This window comes from Aplysia californica, unplaced genomic scaffold (genome assembly GCF_000002075.1).
Source record: "Aplysia californica isolate F4 #8 unplaced genomic scaffold, AplCal3.0 scaffold00190, whole genome shotgun sequence".
NCBI lineage: Eukaryota > Metazoa > Mollusca > Gastropoda > Aplysiida > Aplysiidae > Aplysia > Aplysia californica.
Window position 1 is genome coordinate 731,566 of NW_004797460.1, and position 19,315 is coordinate 750,880.

At 38.7% G+C, this 19,315-nt stretch overlaps 2 protein-coding genes and 1 non-coding gene across 3 annotated transcripts in view; 1 reads left to right on the top strand and 2 right to left on the bottom strand.

Annotated features, from left to right (window-relative positions):
- The first annotated feature begins 359 nt into the window (after positions 1-359).
- On the top strand, positions 360-443 carry TRNAL-CAG. The gene has a single exon. It is a non-coding gene; the product is annotated as a tRNA-Leu (tRNA).
- A 3,558-nt stretch (positions 444-4,001) lies between these two features.
- LOC101855492 (GTPase IMAP family member 8) lies at positions 4,002-11,973 on the bottom strand. The gene is made up of 2 exons (XM_005098682.3): positions 11,024-11,973; positions 4,002-6,481 (listed from the first exon to the last, which is right to left on the bottom strand). The coding sequence occupies exons 1-2, from the start codon at positions 11,737-11,739 to the stop codon at positions 5,815-5,817; spliced, it is 1,383 nt and encodes a 460-aa protein (XP_005098739.3). The 5' UTR covers positions 11,740-11,973; the 3' UTR covers positions 4,002-5,814.
- Positions 11,974-13,196: 1,223 nt separating this feature from the next.
- The window catches only part of LOC101855257 (immune-associated nucleotide-binding protein 9-like), an 18,378-nt gene continuing 12,259 nt past the window's right edge, over positions 13,197-19,315 (bottom strand). Inside the window, exon 2 of the mRNA XM_035969860.1 lies at positions 13,197-15,980. Coding sequence (XP_035825753.1) covers positions 15,308-15,967 — 660 coding nt within the window. The 5' untranslated portion in view covers positions 15,968-15,980 and the 3' untranslated portion in view covers positions 13,197-15,307. The remainder of the gene's footprint in view (positions 15,981-19,315) is intronic.

Here is a 19,315-nt window from a genome sequence, read left to right on the forward strand (position 1 = left end):
GAGAGAGAGAGAGAGAGAGAGAGAGAGAGAGAAGGGGGTTCAGAGGCATTCTGTGACTGCAAAACTATATTTGTTTACTTGAATGTGGTGTCTTTGATGTGATGTGTGTAGGTTATTGAAGCCACAAGATTTGATTGTAACATTTCTTTAGAGCAAAGTCAAATCCTGAAAACTCAAGGGGACTCTTAAGCAAACAATTTTGTTTCAAAGCGTGATATGTTCTTTCCGTTAGTAATTATTTTTATTTTTTTAAAGAATGAGGACAGAAGACAACTCAGTTAAAGGAAAAAGTAACGAGAATGCAGTATGTATGTGTCTGTACTGAACATGAGTAACAGGTGACCCGTGTCACTTCAACAGTTAGGATGGCCGAGTGGTCTAAGGCGCTGCGTTCAGGTCGCAGTCCACTTCTGTGGGCGTGGATTCGAATCCCACTTCTGACAACTTTTTGCACAATGAAAATACGGTAAGATCTTAGCATTAAACACATTTCATAGTATGCTATTTTAATTAATCATGTTTTTGTTCATGATACAGAGTCGTATAATCATAAGACAGTCAAACTGCGCTGTCAATAATAACCTATATAATTTAATTCCGGTATAGCTTGATACGTAAAGTTCTGCTAACAGCTTATCACAGTGACTTTATTGAGATACTTGGAGGTCTTTTTAGTAAGGCAAAGAGAAACACTTAATTTAGAAAACAAAGAAGAAGAGAAAATAAAGAGAAGAAAAGAATAATGCACGATACACATACATTGTGTAATGATAATTTATACTTTGCCGTAGCGTGTCAATGCCACCTTGATTTATTTATCGAGAGAAAGTTGAGCTGTTTTCTTTGCAATTGAGAAAATAGCTCATTTGGGGATGACTTTATAGATATTTTTTCCTGTACAGTTTTTCATTCTTTTCTGACGTCTTGGGATGCTAAAAGTTCGATCTACTTGAGGAGCCTGCGAATTACATGATCGCTAAGTAGACTTAGTGGTGAGTTTCACATATTCACTTCAATCGTTGGTATGCTTCCCCTGTCTTTTAGACACCACTTAACACATTCATTTATTCATTGATTGTGATGCCAGGGCTTTCCGGGATGTCAATACACAGCTTGACAAGATGGGTGTGGGTTGAGGTAGCATGTACGAAAAGACAACGCTAGGTGAACATCAGGTTCGAAATAATTTGTAAGGCATCGTGGTGAAAGCAGGTGCTTGGCAAAATAATGAAATTGAAGAAATCAATATTTTCCCCCTCGATTGGCAAGTTTCATCTATTTTTTTTTTATGTTTTTGGCTCAACACATTTTATGCTCATTTAAAACACATTTCTGCAGGAATGTTTTTACTGAAAAACGTCGATCAAAGGCACAAAAAATAGAAATTTATAGTTTCCAAAGACACTACAGCTTTGGAAGTCACCAAACATTGGTGGCCATTTTCTCGCTTATTTTACCTCTGGCACCAGGCGACACCCCCCTCCTTCAATCGCCAATACCTCCACTTCTATTTTAGATGGATGGGTTGTTTTTTTCATAAAATCAAATTAAATAAACAAGCTTTAAAATGGTACCATCAATGACTCCACATGACAGACAATTTATGATCACCATCATGTCGTGACACTTAGGTCCCACAACAGCTGCACTGGGAACACCCTGGCCCAGACATTTTCCACCGGAGACAAAATGGCCACACAGTTCGTAGTCCAGGAGGCATCATACTGAACTACCACGACTAAGACCCAGGTTCGAATTCCTGTCAGGGCGTTCTAAACTTAGATTGACAGGGAAGTTTCTATGGCTTTCCTCACACTCAGCTGAGTTGTTTTGGATAAATAGAAGATTATTTCTTTAAAAATAACATTAGGGCGTCAAAATTGACGTTAGAACCATACAATACCATATCAGAGTACAACAAAAGAGAGGCAAGAGAAAGAAGATACATCTTTATTAGTCCACGAAGGAATTTTTGCTTTTACATTGACAAGCGCAAGAATCTGGAATACATGTATAATATATCAATAAAAGCGTCAGACAATAAAAAAAAGACGTGTGAACTATGTACTTGGGTACCACACTGCATCGATCTGTTTTTGAGAAAGGCATTAGGTGCCTTTTTCACGAACACGTAAAAGAAATAATCTAAAAGCTAGTGTTGATATGGACGTTAAAGCCATGTACGTACACCATCTGAAGGCCTTTGCAACAGCTTTATTACTGTGAAATTCTTTATCAGGCTGTGTTCAATTATTTAAAAGCAGCCTTGCAACTGACAACTGAGAAGTTATTCAAAAATCTGATAACGACATGGTGCAATTTTATATCTGCTGTGGTCTTTCCCAGCTAAGAAATAAAAGAGTCAATCATATTCGTATAAAGCAAAGCCACGTCATAAACGTAAATGATTTTAGAACCACCTGATGACGGTTAAATCTATTAAATAATTTAAGAGGGTAAAATAATCGATATCTGACGGATTCAGACACGTGTATAACAAACAGGTCAAGTTTACCCTGTTCTCGTTAGTCTGCGGTTTACCTTTGTTACAATATTTTCCTCATGAAACTGGTTGAAACCAAAAAATTGCAAACATCAGGACCATTACAAAAAAGAGACTTAAAATTTCAGAAATAACTTAGAAACTATAAAGTGAAAACTATTGTCTTGCATACACGCAAGTTCAATTTAGCCTGAAATTCTATTTAGACTTTTAATTAAGGCAGTTTGAATAGAAGGTAAATGACACTGTCAGAAACAAAAATAAGAGGTTATAGAAAAATGAACGATTTTTTATCGTCTCCTTTTTCCAAAATATAAATCCTTACTCTCTGATCATAAGACACCATCCTTATCTAAGAAGTACACAGATATACAAACTTTGTTCAGCAATCACATTTGGAAATAAAACGTCAGTGTTGTATTATTGATAACACAGAAATCGAGACCTTACAACATGAAATACTCTTGGTCTAAAGCAATATTGTAATACATAATACTATTTGTCTCTGGTTAGTTTCAATGATCCCAACACAAACTTGATATAGCCATGGGGCACAGGTGACAAAAAATTCTTGGTCTGCAATTTTCGAGAGCTTAATGACGAAAACAGAACAATTTTTAAAAAACTTGATATTGATCAGGTACATACCATTAAAAAGAAATGTAAAATAATAGGCCTATCATTACTTTGTACATTAAAAGCGTTGTGAATAGAAAGGAGGGCAAACGAAAAATTTTTAAGGTAATACCCTGCAAACCCTACTTGTGTGAAAAGAACAAAAGGAATGCATGTCACCAGGACTTAAGGGGGGGGGGGGCTACACCTGAAGGCTATCTCGCTTATTACTGGACCGAATTTTACCAAATATCGCACATATAACAAGCATAGTAAGGAGTCTTATAATCGGCAATCAAATTTGAGAAGAAGTTTTGTTTCCATGGATACGGCGGCCATATTGGATTTTGTTGACATGTCTTACGTAATGACTACCGCACTTATCGCTCATGGAAATTGATTGTTTTTTTGCATGCGTATTCACAAACATTAGATCTAAAGATTTGTCTGTTGGTTTTTTTCCTAAACGAATTCAAAAAATTTTAATGAATTTTTTCCTGAGGTAGCATTCAAGTTTGCAAAAAATCCGTGAAAATCCACACTCCAGACACCACCAACAAAAATCTATTCCAAATATCAAAAATTCAACAGATAAATATTTAGTATTACATCTTCTCTTCATTCTGTGAAAATTTTATGAAGATTGGATGAAAAATGGTGGAGTTATTCAAAACAGTATAGAGAAAAGTCGCATTTTGAGAAAACGGCCGATAAAGAAAAATAAAATACTAACTTTAAGAGGAAACAGCCGTGACAAACATGCCCTGTAGGGGAAAAATACTGTTTTGGGGGGTTCTTATGTGATGAAATAGTTGTAGGAGAGGCTGAGGAAGCTAAAAATGCCTACAGCTCAAATTCCATAAATTTGAGCCGAATTTTGACTTTGGGGGTGTAGCCCCCCCCCCCCCCCCCTTTAAAACTGTCGGGCAGTAAGTGGGTAAGTGATTAAAAAGCGTTCGGACACATTATCTAATATTTGCGTCTACTTTTCAGTCCGCAAACACAAACAACAATGAAAATCGATTCTTTAATGCAAATTCAACTTATAAAGAATACATTTCAAGCAAGATATTATCAGTTTTAACAGTTGAGAAAAATACTCCACTTTTCAATTCTTGAAGGGAGCGCGAAATTCCTTATCCGAAATTGACACAACATACCTCATGAAAGTAAAACTTTACGAACACGCAGCTACGTGAATAGAAAAGAAAACACGAAACACTGAAAAAACAAAACTCAGAAACCCTCTTCCGGTACAAAAATACCAAACAATACACGATTATTATCACCAAGACCAAAGTATAAAATGTGTGGTAAGTGAAGAAAAAAACCCAGCATCTTATACAAAGTATCTTATTTTGGAAAAAAGGGTAAGTTTTTTGTCAATATGGCATCTAAAATTCTACTTCTAGAATCTAGATCTATCTCGAAAAAAAAAAACAATTCAAAAGTGTGAAAACTCTTATTATGTAGCTAGTATGTTGAGTAGTACAGGAAATAATGATATGAATATATAACGTCATAATAATTTCTATAACATTCATAGACTTAACAGTTTGCAAACACCTTGAACGTTTGGTACACGCTTTATAATATTAGTGCCACTTTTCAGTCCACAAACAACAATGAAAATCGATTCTTTAATGCAAATTCAACTTATAAAGAATACATTTCAAGCAAGATATTATCAGTCTTAACATTTGAGAAAAATACTCCACATTTCAATTCTTGAAGGGAGAGCGAAATTCCTTATCCGAAATTGACACAACATACCTCATGAAAGTAAAACTTTACGAACACGCAGCTTCCTGAACAGAAAGGAAACCATGAAGCACTGAAAAAACAAAACTCAGAAACCCTATACCGGTACAAAAATAGCAAACAATACACAATATAATGTCTAGAGGAGCATCATGTAAAATGCGTGGTGTTGGCGTTAAAAAAGGGGGAGAATGGGGAGGGGGTGCGTGGGCAGAGGGGAGATGAGGAAATAAAAGGCTTTCGGGAAAAAAGTGCTCACCTGATATTTCAATTGTGCAACACTAAAAATTAGACTATAACATTACAATAAACTTAGCTTAAAATCAATTTTGAAAGATGAAGGATTCTAAAAAAAATTATAATTTCAAACCTTGTTGTACCCTCCGTCCACATATGGAAACCTGTAATGTTGTCTCATAGTTAAACTGATGACTTTCCTCATTTCCCCATGATTTCATCACGAGTTTCACTGATATTCGCCATTTTTCTGAGACAAAGTGGAATTAGAAAGTAATACATTAAAAAAATTGGCTAGGAAACCAGAATCTGTTTCTTGTGTCTGATCAGCGCTGTGTGAACAGTCTTCCGACAAAGCGAAGACTGCGCTGAGAAGACTGGAGCGCAGGCTTATCGACCCTGTCTCGGTAACATAGATTAAAATCTCATTAATTCGTCCTTTATTTTATGCTTAAGTTACCTGTATACGGAAGTCTATTTGCTTTCTATGCTGCCAGTTTTGTCATCTATATGTTGGGAATCACGAACTGCCCTAAAACTTGACCCCGTTTAACATAAAATAAAACCGAACTTTGGTAGAAATGAATGACAAACATAGTTTGATTATATTATAGACCAGAAAGGTATGTTTCTGTTAAGACTGTAAGCAACCGAGCGATGCTGTGAACCAGCTGAACTGGTGTGTCGTACACTAAAACTTAAAGAACAGAGCACATCATTGAAAAAAACCCGTCTTTCAAAAACGAGGCAGTGAAAGGTCCGGAACGTGTTCTAATGGTATTAGCCATGTCAAGGACCTTCTGACTTTGTGGCTCTTCTTTTTGTGTTTCACTTTGGAAGTTTTCAAACAGCAAGCATCTATAACGTACACTTTCCAATAAATGTCCAAGTTTACTCGTTTGTCTCCTACACCACAGATCAAATGTTTCAAGATTTCTGACCTTTGTTTCATACTCGTGAGGATGGGCGAAAAGGACAGCAGTCCGTTTCAGTAGCTCTTCTTCGATATTTTCCTTTAAGTGCTGCACCAACCCAAGGTCTTCCTCAGTATAATCAGTTTTAAAAGGCAAAACCAAAAGGAACAGGTGTATTTCACCGTTGCAATAGCGAAGGCAGGTCTTCAAGTATTTCCTTGCCTCTTGATTTTCCTTCCCATAGTCGATAGAGCTGTTATTTGCTCTGTCCTTCACCCAAGGGGTATCCACAACTCTGACGCAGTAGTCCCCTATGACTTTGGTGCGCACGTCCTCTCTGGGTGTCCTGAATCCATCTTCGCCTAAGATGCGGTTTCCGATGACACTTTTGTGGCTGCCAGTGTTGTCGATCAGCACAATGTTGAGCTCTGTGGGCTCACTCAAAGGTTGGCTGAGGAACAAAAATCCACATCGTCTGGCGTTAGTCTTCGACGTTCCCTACTTTAAAGGGAGTGATTAACATAATACTTCAATTAAAATATTGAATATTTTCAATACATTTCAGCCGCTTTTTTAAACTACTTACAAACGAACATAATTCTTTCTTTCAAAAGTCAAATGCCGAGAATTAGACTACCATGATATAAATGTTATCTCTATCTGCTCCAAGAATGTAAAACAGTTACTGACAGGTCAAATGAAGGGTACCCTACGTCACAGTGACATTACCGCTTTTCCGTAACGAAGTAAACTAGTAAACCACACACGCACATACAGAACCACACATCCCCTATGCAAACACGCGCGTGCGCATGCGCGCGCATGCGTGCAAGCATCCACAGACAAACATAACACTGCGGCACGTAGTCCTATAAAACTGGAAACACGACGATTAACATAAAAGGTCTTGAAATTATACATTACTAGGAAAGTAAACTGAAGAATTTTCCAGTTACCCATTCCAGCAGATGTTTCGAGCTTTGTCTAGCGTTGCGCAATTTAGAGGACACGAGGCTTCATCAACACTTTGAAACACGAAGCAACCATTCGTGCTAGTCGATTACAGTACGCGAATGGTTCCTGATAAAATTGAAAGCAAAGATCGTGTATGAAAAGATACTTCACTCCTCTCTTTGAGCCAATTAAAAAAGTGTCGTCAAAATTCGGTAGCGGCCTCTTCGAAAAACAGCGGACTGTGCAAACAGCTAACCTACTTGTGTGAAAAATAACAAAAGTCAAACTAACAAACTGCTTCAAAACAAAGACGGCAGCGCTATATGAAGAAATGTGCAGACTTCCGGGGACATCAATTAGGCTGAGTGAACAATCTTGTTATTATTATTATGTACGATCTTGGCTGAAAGCAAAGAAAGTACATAACAAGATGGGCCACTCGGCCAAAAAAGTGTCCGCCGGAAGTTCGCTCTTTGCTTCAGATGGCGCTGTAGTCTGTTTTGAAGCTCTCTTTCGTTTTTCCAGAAGAAGAATAGGAATAGCACCCCCTTGAGTGCGCAGATCGACTGCTGTTCATCAGCAGTTCGGGTTCGTTCAGTGCGGAGTTTTAGGTTTTATTTATTATAATGACCTCTCGCCTTTCATTCTAAAGTCAAATTAAACGAAGAAAACAATAATCCTTTCCTCAGGAAGAGGTTTTTTGTCAGCGTAACCATTTTTTAAAAAGCGTTCTCCCGATATTTATTCAAAAACTTGCTTGTTTCACTTTGATTTTTTAAACTCAAGTAGAGTATTTCTGTTCGCAAAGGGTGCGCATTTGCGAAGAGGGCGCCACCGAAATTTGAAGACACTTTCTTAATTGGCTCAAAGAGAGAAGTGGCCCCTCTTGTTATGTAGACTCTCTGCTGAAAGCTAGGAACCATAGGAATCGATTCTGAACCCATTTACATTCTAATGATATGATTTCTTCCGGGAATTCATGATTTCTTCCATGGTTTTGACCCCTAGACGATTACAATTACTTTCGGCGAGCAGTAGCAAAGATAGTACAAGACAAGATGGGCCACTTCTCTCTTTGAGCCAATTAAAAAAGTGTCCTCAAAATTTGGTGGCGCCCTCTTCACAAAAGCGCATTCTTTGCGAACAGAGTTACCCTACTTGAGTTTTTAAAAATCAAAGTGAAACCAGCAAGTTTTGGGATAAATTTCGGAAGAACGCTTTTTAAAAATGGTTACGCTGACAAAAAACCTCTTCCGGAGGAAAAGGAGATTGTTTTCTTCGTTTAATTTGACTTTACAATGAAGGGCGAGAGGTCATTAAAATTTTAAAAAACCTAAAACACCGCACTGAACGTACCCGAACTGCTGATGAACAGCAGTCGATCTGCGCGCACGCAAGGAGGTGCTATTCCTATTCTTCTTCTGGAAAAACGAAAGAGAGCTTCAAAACAGACTGCAGCGCCATCTGAAGCAAAGAGCATACTTCCTGCGGACACTTTTTAGGCTGAGTGGCCCATCTTGTCTTGTACTATCTTTGGCAGTAGTTACCCCACCAGTAGAAATCACTCCGTGAGTAGCGATTACTTCTAATGAGTCCAATATCTAGCCAGTTACCGGTTCCCTGGTCGGCTCCGAACATTTTCACAATTTAGGATAACTCGATTTTAGAACAAGGCAAGGCACCAACATTTTTTTTCAATGTAATTTCCAAACAAAAAGAAGACCATTTTAATAATAAAGTCATAGTTAACCGTTGGTTTTAGGTAATTTTAAAAAAAAAGAAATTCTCTTCCGTAGCACTAATCGCGGGAATCGGTTGTGGAACCGATTCTTCTGTAAAGTGGCAGGTGCAGATATGCAGAGCTTTGTACTTAACAATGCGAGACCTTGAGCATAATTTGGTGAAACATGAAGTCATTTTGGTCTTGATCTTCGTGTGTACAAAACTGCGGATCGATTACACCAACATAAGATCTTACAAATTGACCTCTTCCTGATACAGTTCAAGAAGCCATTTTGTTCCCATGATGTGACCTTGAAGAAGGGAAAAAAACCCATTCTAAATAGAGGACTGTGTCTCTTTTTATAATACTTGCTCTCTTCTTATACCGCCAGGTACATAAGGCGGAGAGCAGTCCATGTCTTCTCGTAATAGATCATAGCAAATTCGTTTCATCCAGTTTAGAAATTAGATTTGCCTTTTGTCACGCACATTTCCTCCCTCAGGAATTTGGCCGGTAAGTTTAGACAATAACAAATTTACAATGTTTCAGAAAGCTGTTTAAAATCGCAAGAGTTATACATGCATACAAACAAAATATTATAGTATTATAATAATATGTGAAGCATTGTGGTAAATCAGGCGCTCGTCAAAATAATGACACCGAAGAAACTGTCATTTTACTGCCAGTTTAGCAATTATTATCGATTTTTTGTTCGCTCATCGTCTTTAATGTCTATTTAAAACACACGTCCGTGAAGATTTTTCTTTTTAAAAGAAAAAAAACCTGTTGATTTAAGGCAAAACATATACATTTCCTATTTCCAAGCACTTTCAAGCTATGGAAGTCGCCAAACTTTGGCGGCCATTTTCTCGCTAACTTTACCTCTTAAACCAGGTGGTCCCAACCTCCTTCAATTGCGAATATCTCGAATTCTGTTCAAGATAGACGGGTATTGCCATTGGCAACAGGCGGCCTCCACTTCAATCGCCAATATCTTGACTTCCATTCTTGATAGATGGGCATTTTTTTTCTTCAAACGTAACAAAGGCTTTAGGACGATACCAATAACTTTATGTTCCTCAAAATTGACAAGCACCTGATTCCACTGCGTCGTGACATATATTTCATGCTATGCTTAAAGAGAAGAATTGAAATACCCACCTGAGACTTTTCTTTGACCGCTTCTTTTTCCTTTCATTTCTGAAGCAAAACTGCAGACTTCTTCTGAATATTGCTGAAGTTGACATGACCCTTACCCTTTTAAAATATTTAACAATTATTTTAAAATTAGTTCTCGGTCGAATTACTTGTAATATAACTTTAAAAAAGAGGCTTCTTTTTCTTTTTGTTTTACGTTATCGAAATTGCTCACCAATAAAAATGCGTCTAGGTCAAATTAATAATTAATCATTTCGAATTAGAATATGAATCTACAATATTCACAGATAACAAGGATCCTATAATATTTTCTAGCAACTAAAATAGAAGAAAAAAAAGAAGAAAAAACAAAAAAGTCCAGGTGGAACTTCCTGAAAAAAGCGCCGACTTGGCGAGGAGCTGACCATGGAACTATGGGAACTATTATTATATCAGGGTAACATAGTTTCTGGAGAGATGAACAGTCTGGCGGAGAATTCAAGCGTGTTTATCCATTCAAACGCAGCTGGCCAGAAGGTTTCCAGACTTTGCAACGGTCAGGCTCACAGATCTAGTCTGTTTTAATTTATGTTCCACGAAATTTATGGAGACCTGTGAGCACAACGTATCTGCAATGATGCAGTACTAATGTATATATGGAAAGCTACTAAGACTACTTCGTACTAGTACAAGGGAACTAAAGACCAAGCGCGGCAAATTGTTAGCTTTTTTCTCACTTACCCCAAAACTTCATCACACATGACCTATTGAACATGCTTTTGGAGTTCTATGGGGTAATACCATGCTAGGTTAAGTTTACTACCAATTGTGCTTCAGGTAAAATATGTTACCTGAAAGGATGTTTCCAATGAGCAGATTCGTATAACTTGTCCTGGACATCTCGAAAAAAACATAATTGGGTACATTTACTTTAATAAGGTATCGTTGGACGCGTTGCTGACTGCCCTGATAATAGTTTTACTGTTGGAGTCTAAGTTTTACTTTTGGAGAAAAACAATTTTAAGCTTCTAAATAATGAAGCGTCCTCCTCCGAATCTTTGTTACTTCTTTCCTTCTACACTACCACAAGATGACTGACAGAATACACAACTAAAGCTAGAGTAATAAATGGAAATAGTAGTTAATAGAACAACAAAACAAACGAAAACAAAAAAGTACCGGGTTGGTGGTTGTCTTTGATAAAAACGTTGCCACAAAGACAAACTTTGTTGGTGGTGTCTCACACGTTCCAAGTAATCAGTTGCTGTGAATTTCTTTGGCATTTTGGAGAGAATAGTCAGCAGTTGTCTCTTTTGTTCCGAATCAGTCTCTTTCGTTCCTCTTACGTTTTCAAACAGCAAACACTTTCTCCCACACATTTCAACTAGTTCTGTCAGTTTTCCCATCTGGCAGTCTACCCAATGCTCAAAGGGTTCACCGTTGTTCCTCGAGTGATAGTCTTCTCCGTAAGTGAATATGACAATGACGTGGTCTTCGAAAAACTGAGAACCAAATATGCTCTTTAAATTACGGACTACTTTTTGCTCCTCGTCAGTATAGCGAATGCCGTAGCGCAAAACAATGGCAAAGGCATCGATTCCGTTTCTACTGATGTCAATAGCTTCTTCCATGTAGTCAAGCATTTGTTTTGCGCCTTTTCTCTCATCCATATAGCAGTTGCTGAAAAGACCTGGAGAGTCAATGACTTCCAGGATTGTGTCCGTGTCAGATGAGGTGCAGATGCCAGTCGAGGCGACGAAAGTGGTTGGTTCGTGCTGGTACGTGATGCTTCCCTCTACCATACGTGAAGATATGGCGGTCTTCCCACGCCCAGTTTTCCCGAGGAGCATTATGCTGTAACGTTTGGCCATCGCTGTATCAGACACCTGAAACATTCAGATTTCAGTACTAATCTTACCATAGCACTACAGTATCTAGAATGTGGTATTGATGTGCTGTTAGAAAGAAAACACTTTTTATCTTATCGAGCCAAAGGATACAGATCTAATCCACCCAGCCTAGTGTATCCCAGGATCTGCTCCTAATGCTTACACTAAAAAATACAAATTGTTTCTATCCGCATCCTATTGTTAAAAGTTAAATTTTGGAAGTCAGGAGAGAGATTTGGGGGGGGGGGGTAGTGGTTGCGTTTCGAAACCATTCTTCAATACTTTTCTCTGGACTGAAGTCCATCAAACGAGAAGAAATCATTTTCAAGAATCATGCAAATGCAATGGAAGTCACGATTTATCTAACAAAATATTGCGTAGATCTGTGCAAAGTGAATGTGACATTGAAATATTTTATCAGTTAAACATTGATATAGCACTCAGAAATTTTCGTTTATTTTATCATTTTTAAAATCTGGGGATTATCTTGTGCTGAAAATGTCAGATAAGAATAGGGCACTCAAATAATATTTGAACTTCAATAGTTAATTATTGTATGAAACGAAATGACTGGAAATGCTATCGATAAAACGGAAAAGGCTCTCGTGTACTCATAAAGAATTGGGGGAATTTGCAAAACAAAATATCTGATTCTTCAGCATTGATAAACATATCCAGTGTCAGGTTCTTAATGTTCCAGGGGATGAAACTTAAAACAGTTTGATTCTTTAATAACCATTACCGTCATCAAATGTGTGTGTGCGTGTGTTTGTGTGTGTGTGTGTGTGTGTGTGTGTGTGTGTGTGTGTGTGTATGTTTGTGTGTGTGTGTGTGTGTGTGGGGGGGGGGGGGTGCTTGAAAAAAGGACCCATTTGTTGGCGAAGTCACTGTCCAGCTAGAAGCCTACAAAGGTGTGTGAGCAAACGCCAAAAGCATAGTTCCTCCTACTCCTATCCCCAGTTGGCTCAGTTCAGTTTGCAAATGGAAACAGAAAATTTTCCACACGTGCAAAAAGTACGATCGTATCTTTATCTTATCTTGTAACGATTGGTTTATTTGAGGCAAAAGTCTTAACAAAAACTGTTATGACAGACCTGTTATTGTGTCACGATTTGACAGTCTCGTAGGGTTAAATTCTACACGAGGCTTGCCATTTTGAAAGAGAGAGAGAGAGAGAGAGAGAGAGAGAGAGAGAGAGAGAGAGAGAGAGAGAGAGAGAGAGAGACAGACAGACAGACAGACAGACAGACAGACAGACAGACAGACAGACAGACAGACAGACAGACAGACAGACAGACAGACAGACAGACAGACAGACAGACAGATTTTAAATAAGACTGGGGCCGAGCATATGATATATGAAGAATTCGAATATTTCGACCAGTAGATAACCATACTACAGTGTTAAAATTGACAGTAGAACCATGAAATGCAATAACATAGCGAGACAATAATTACGAAAAGACAAGAAAAAAGCAAAACTTTATTGGTCTCCAAAGCATTGTTCACTTTGTAATGACAGGCGCATCTGATTATGAGACAAGCATGGAAATATCCTTCAATGATATAAAATTATTGATAACAACACTGTGTATTGTGGTTGTGGTTTAGCTCGATGTTATTGAGCTATGAATATGCTTTGCCCATGGACACCCCCCCCCCCCCAGAACCATCCACTCAAAGACATTTTAAACTTGACCGTTTTTATGAGAGACGATGCTCATTATCCAATCAGTCACATTGCAGTAGACGGTATACTCTAAAATCTAGAAAGATCAAGTTATGATAATTTATCCATGATGTTACATGTTTTCTTGTGAGCTGTATAAAAATTAGATTTTTAAAATATTCTAAAATAGAACAGTCAAACCTCATTGTAGGCCTTCCTCCCCCGCCATACTGCCAGTCCCGTTTACCGCCAGGTTTTGTCAACGTACGAGAAGGAACGCCTATATAAACATAGTATTTGTGCAATTACACCGCCATCCGCCAACTGTCTGAGTTGTAGTCTACATTAAATTAACACATTTGCCCCGTTATACCGCCAGAAAATTGGGCTTCACAGGAACACACTACACACGCCACACGGCACTCACTTAGTGGCTGCTTGATTATCTCTTTCCCAAAGTCGTCTCTGCGAGTTCGGCTTACTTTTAACACTATTTTTTCGCCGATTTTCTCTTGATTTGCACTCATTATGAATATACTATTATTTCTAGGCTTTGGCCAATACTATGATTCAAAAGTTGAAATGAAATTGTAAAGTCTCTTGGAGAAACTTCAAAGGTACTGAGCCACTTCCGCCTGTCGGCAATATATTTAGCTTCGTTAAATATGAGCCCAATGACCAAAAGGCTGGCGGGCGTCTATGAGGCTTGTGAGGATTCACAATATTACGTGAAAGGTTTGAGGCGGCCAGAGGACTGACGAGTAACGGGTTTAAAATATTACGTCTTCGTGGTCCTTGACACATAATGTTATAACCTAGCTTCTGATCCAGCAGAAACTTTTATTTGAATTTACATATAGTTCAGCTGGAGCTGAACACGCAATTGGTTGCTACTCGTTTTTCCCTGGGCATGGCAAATTTGTATCTAGTCTCTACCACTAGATCTAGTCAAGATTGTTATACCGCGTTATGCCGCCAGCCCCGCTGTACCGCCAACTTCATGCTCGTCCCAAGGTAGGCGGTATAGTGAGGTTTGACTGTACATGAAATCTTGTTACGAACAAACCAGATTCACAAAGCAAAAATCTTATTTTTTCAGGACCTTCCGGTTCAAAAACAAACAGAATGTTTAAAAGTGATGGTTTCAGATATAACTATGAAATAAGTCATTTTAACTAGTTAACTCTACTTATTTCTTCCAGTCTTTCAGAATTGCGGGTTCATAACCTACAAAAGCCTTAATTACAATTCAGCGCTTATCTATCAAGATATAACCAAAGCATTATCACTGAAAATAGTAAAATAAAAAGTATACTTTGCAACATGTACACACCCTTGGTATTTCATACGGGGCCTTTTTTGTTGTTTTTATTGTTTTTGTAGAGGATGTTTTTGTTGTCGTTATTGTTTTTTTCGATATTTTGTTAGTTTTGTTTCAAAATCGCTTTGTGAAAAACATATAGGGCCTACCAAAAGACTTTTCAAAATCAATTATACAATGTATCATTCTTAGTTTCTGCTTAGACCAGGACAAACTCGGCACTGTCTTTGGGTCGTCGACTAGCAAATTTACTTGCTCGGAATATTTAAAAGTTAAGTGATGTAAGCTAGAATTATTTCAAAAGCAATAATAATTCCAAACATTGATAGGGCTCAATATTACAATGAAGGAAAAAACGACTATAGTGAAATGCCAATATGTGAGTCGAAAAGAAAACAAAGGAAACTGTCAAAATCGGCACTGAAAAAAACTGGTATAAAAATAACAAATGATATCCATGTCTAGGACGACATGCAGTGCATGTGGCATTAACTGACGGCAGATGGATGTAATGAACAGCAGCATACTCGCGTGATGTATGTCGTGCAACACAGAACATTAGTAAACAGTACAGTGGGCTTTGCTTAAAGGATATTGCAACATGATGGTTCTTTAAGAACTTCCGCAGTGAAAGGACCCTCCTTCATACGAACGTCGTTAGCCATGTTGAGGACTTCCTGTTGTTGTTCCTGCTTTCTTTGTTGATCAGGTTGTAAATTTTCAAACAACAAGCATCTGTAATATACACTTTTTAACAGTTTACCGAGTTCACCGGTTTGTGCCTTACACCAAGACTGAAATGCCCTGGGACTGTTGCCATATCTCATTTCGAACTCTCGACCATGGGTGAAAAGGACAGCAGTCCGTTTCCACATCTCGTCTGCGTTATCCGACTTAAATAAATCTTTCACCACCCCAAGGTCTTCCGCTTCAAAGGGATTTCCAAAAATCAACACCACGAGGAAAAGGTGTATTTCATCGTGGCACACTGAAAGGGCCGTCTTCAAGTAGTCTAACATCCTTCCAGGGGAGCTTTCTAGAAATCTAGTTTCTCTTAGCCCAGGTGTGTCCACGACTCTGATGTTGTATGGCCCTATAATTGAGGTGCGGACGTCCACTCTCGTTGTCTTGGAATAGGAAGCATCACTGAACCCGAACCCTTTTTCGTCTATGATGCTGTTTCCAGTATCACTTTTGCCATTGCCAGTCTTGCCTATCAGCACGATGTTGAGTCTTGTGGTCATACTGGCAGCACGGCTGAGGAAGAGAAGTCCACACCGTCTGATGTTAGCCTGCGACGAGTCCTGCTTAAGAGCAGCTTTCTTAACATCTTCTCTTAACATCCCCCATGTTCTAAAGCAAGAAAATAAAAAGTGTCACGACACGGTGAAATCAGGCGCTCGTCAAATATTGTGCATATATAGTTGTTGATATATTCTTAAAGCCTGTTCGTTTGCTTTGCTTTTGCTTTTTTAAAAATCCTGTCTACCTTGAATAGAAGTAAAGATATTCTCAGTTTGAAGTAGGTGGATGTCGCCTTCGCCTTATGTCAAAGGTAAAGCAAGTGAGAAATGGCCACCGAAGTGTCGTAAATTCCAAAGTTTGAGTGTCCTTGGAAACTAGGAATTTGCCTTTTTCCCGCCTTGGATCAACATTTTTCAAGAAAATCCACGCAGAGTTGTGTTTTCAAATGAGCATAAAGGGTGCTAAGCCAAAATAAAATGATAAAAAGTTCCCAAAATCGTCGGAAAAAATGTTATTTTGACGAGTGCCTGATTTCACCGCGAAGACACATAATAATATATTATTCTCAGTATTTTTCAACCACTTTTATCCATATTGCGGAGAAATTGCCATGCTTTATTTCTTAATATAAAACCAACAATGCATAAAGAATATTTAGTGCATCTATTTAAAGTATATGCCACCCCCAAATACACACACACACACACACACACACACACACACACACACACACACACACACACACACACACACACACACCACACACACACACACACACACACACACACACACACACACACACACACACACACCTTCCCCCTTTGGGCGGGCTACTGAGCAGATTGTTAAGATCCCGAAGGGCCAGATCCGAAACAGATGTCTGCAAAAATGGTTCGCCACTCATTTCCCAGCTTGAATGCTCTCAGAAACCTTATTTTAACCCCATCTATTCGAGCCATCAAAGTAATTAATTATTCTAAACACTGTTCACTGAATTATCACCTCCTTTTGGTCGCCATTTTTTTTGTACTTGAGCTTCCTTTATTCTCACTTACTTTTTAATTTTAAAATGTTGCAGAATAAATCATTTATTTCTTGAGTAGTGGTGGTAGATAATTAGAGTGCTTACTACTGGTAATTTCACAAGTAGGATAAATCATGGTCTACCACCATAACGAGTGCAATAAAATGTTTATACCATACTGATATCAGCTGGCGAAATACATCCGGACCAACAAAGTTCAAATGACTAACCAATTGGACAAGAGGATTCATTCAAGATCCTCACACGAAAATAACATTTTCATGCCCGTCTGAGCCATAGTGAGGATTGGAAAGATCTGGACTGTTTTCCTTTATTTTTTGCCACGCTAATTTATATGTTATGCTATGTGTATGCCCCCCCCCCCCCCCTCCGCGAAATAAAACCCAAACAAAACAATGATAACGTAAGCATAGGCAAAGCAAGCATAAACCGTACGATTCAAAAGTTGAAAAATTGAGAAACTAGATTTATACGACATGTTAGAATAGGGATAACTTTCACTTTAATTTCAAACTTTGCAACCAAACAAACCAAAGGCTGGGAGTCGTTTGCTAGCATAGGCCTAGATTTGCTAGCATTATCAAAGAGGTTATAAATAGAACTAGAGGTCTTAGCTGTGACGTCAGGAGTGTCAAACTTGAAGGGGGCGCCGCCATTCCGGAGGGGAATAAAAGGCCAGTCGGTGCACAGCTACACTTTTCAATCACGGATTAATGATACTCTGCGAAGTCATTTTATGTTGATTTCTTTTTCATGTAATTTGCCTATCGCTAAAACGTACCCATAGGGATTTTTGTGATTGTTTACCTTTAAATGAGCCCGATAATCTCCAAATAAGGCAAATAAGGCCTTGTGCACGCTGAGGCCATTCGGGTTAGTAAAATTCAGAACAAATTAAGGAGTTGGACTTTATGATCACTTGTTAAAATAAAAAAAACATAAATTTATAGAAATCTTTTGTTGTGCGTCGCTCAAAACAGTATGTCTAGATTTAGCACCGCTGACCTCAATAAGGCGCTCGTATGGGCCCTCTGGAATCAGGAATGTGACTGAGAAGCTGCTAGAAGCTTCAACTGCAATTTTAGCACACCTTCAAGGCTGGCTGGACGGAAAAGAACCACTGTTGATGTTGCTGAGATGAGAGAATAGAAAGTAGCAAACCAGGTGTAACTACCCACCAATAAGACCGGCGTAATAATATTCTGTCTCATTTGCAGGACCGATGCCAAACAGCATATTGCATCAGCAGCAGCACGGGTTCATGGAAGATGGCATGTTTTATACCCAAACACCTTTGCCAATCAACGCCAATTTTAGAAAATACTGTGAACGTTCAAGATAAAAAGGTTATTTATCTTAGACTGGCATTTCAAAACGTTGTCAGTGTATAATTATTTGTGCCCGATATGAATCAACGCTCTTTGAATTTGGGTGTGCGCAAAGGATCCATGTATTTGAGTGATTTACAGTATCCCAGTCTACAATTAATTGTTCATTTTGAGAGAATAATGTATTAACATATTAAATAGTTAACCCAGTTTTAGCCTCCTCCACACACTATGAAGACCTAGGCTTTGCATCAGTTGAAGGAGAGTGTAGACAACATGACATAAAAGCATTCAATTTTGAAAGTATTGAAATTGTCCTTTTTCTTAACAAACTCAATTACTCACTTTATTTTCTTACGCCCCTCCCCCACCCAGCGGAGTTTCTAATCCTCTTTTTTTTTTAAAAGGAAGTGTCTACGTACTCCCCGATTGGGGTCTGCGTAGTCAGGTCATGGTGTCTTGGTGGACCCCAAAAATGTTGGATTGTGATTGGCTCGCTGAGCGAGCGGTAGTTTACATTGGTTACAATGTAGGCCAGGGCAAGATCGACTCTGGGATCGATTCTTTCGAGTCCAAATGAGGACTCACAGAATCGATCTTGTTCACAGACTCTAAGCTTCGGGTCCGCCCAGGGTCGATGCCTCCCGCTCCTTTTTTTTTTTAGCCTGGTTCCTAGTAGGCCGGGGCAAGATCGACTCTGGGATCGATTCTTTCGAGTCCAAATGAGGACTCACAGAATCGATCTTGTTCACAGACTCTAAGCTTCGGGTCCGCCCAGGGTCGATGCCTCCCGCTCCTTTTTTTTTTTAGCCTGGTTCCTAGTAGGCCGGGGCAAGATCGACTCTGGGATCGATTCTTTCGAGTCCAAATGAGGACTCACAGAATCGATCTTGTTCACAGATTCTAAGCTTCGAGTCCGCCCTGGGTCGATGCCTCCCGCTCCTTTTTTTTAGCCTGGTTCCTAGCCTAGACTC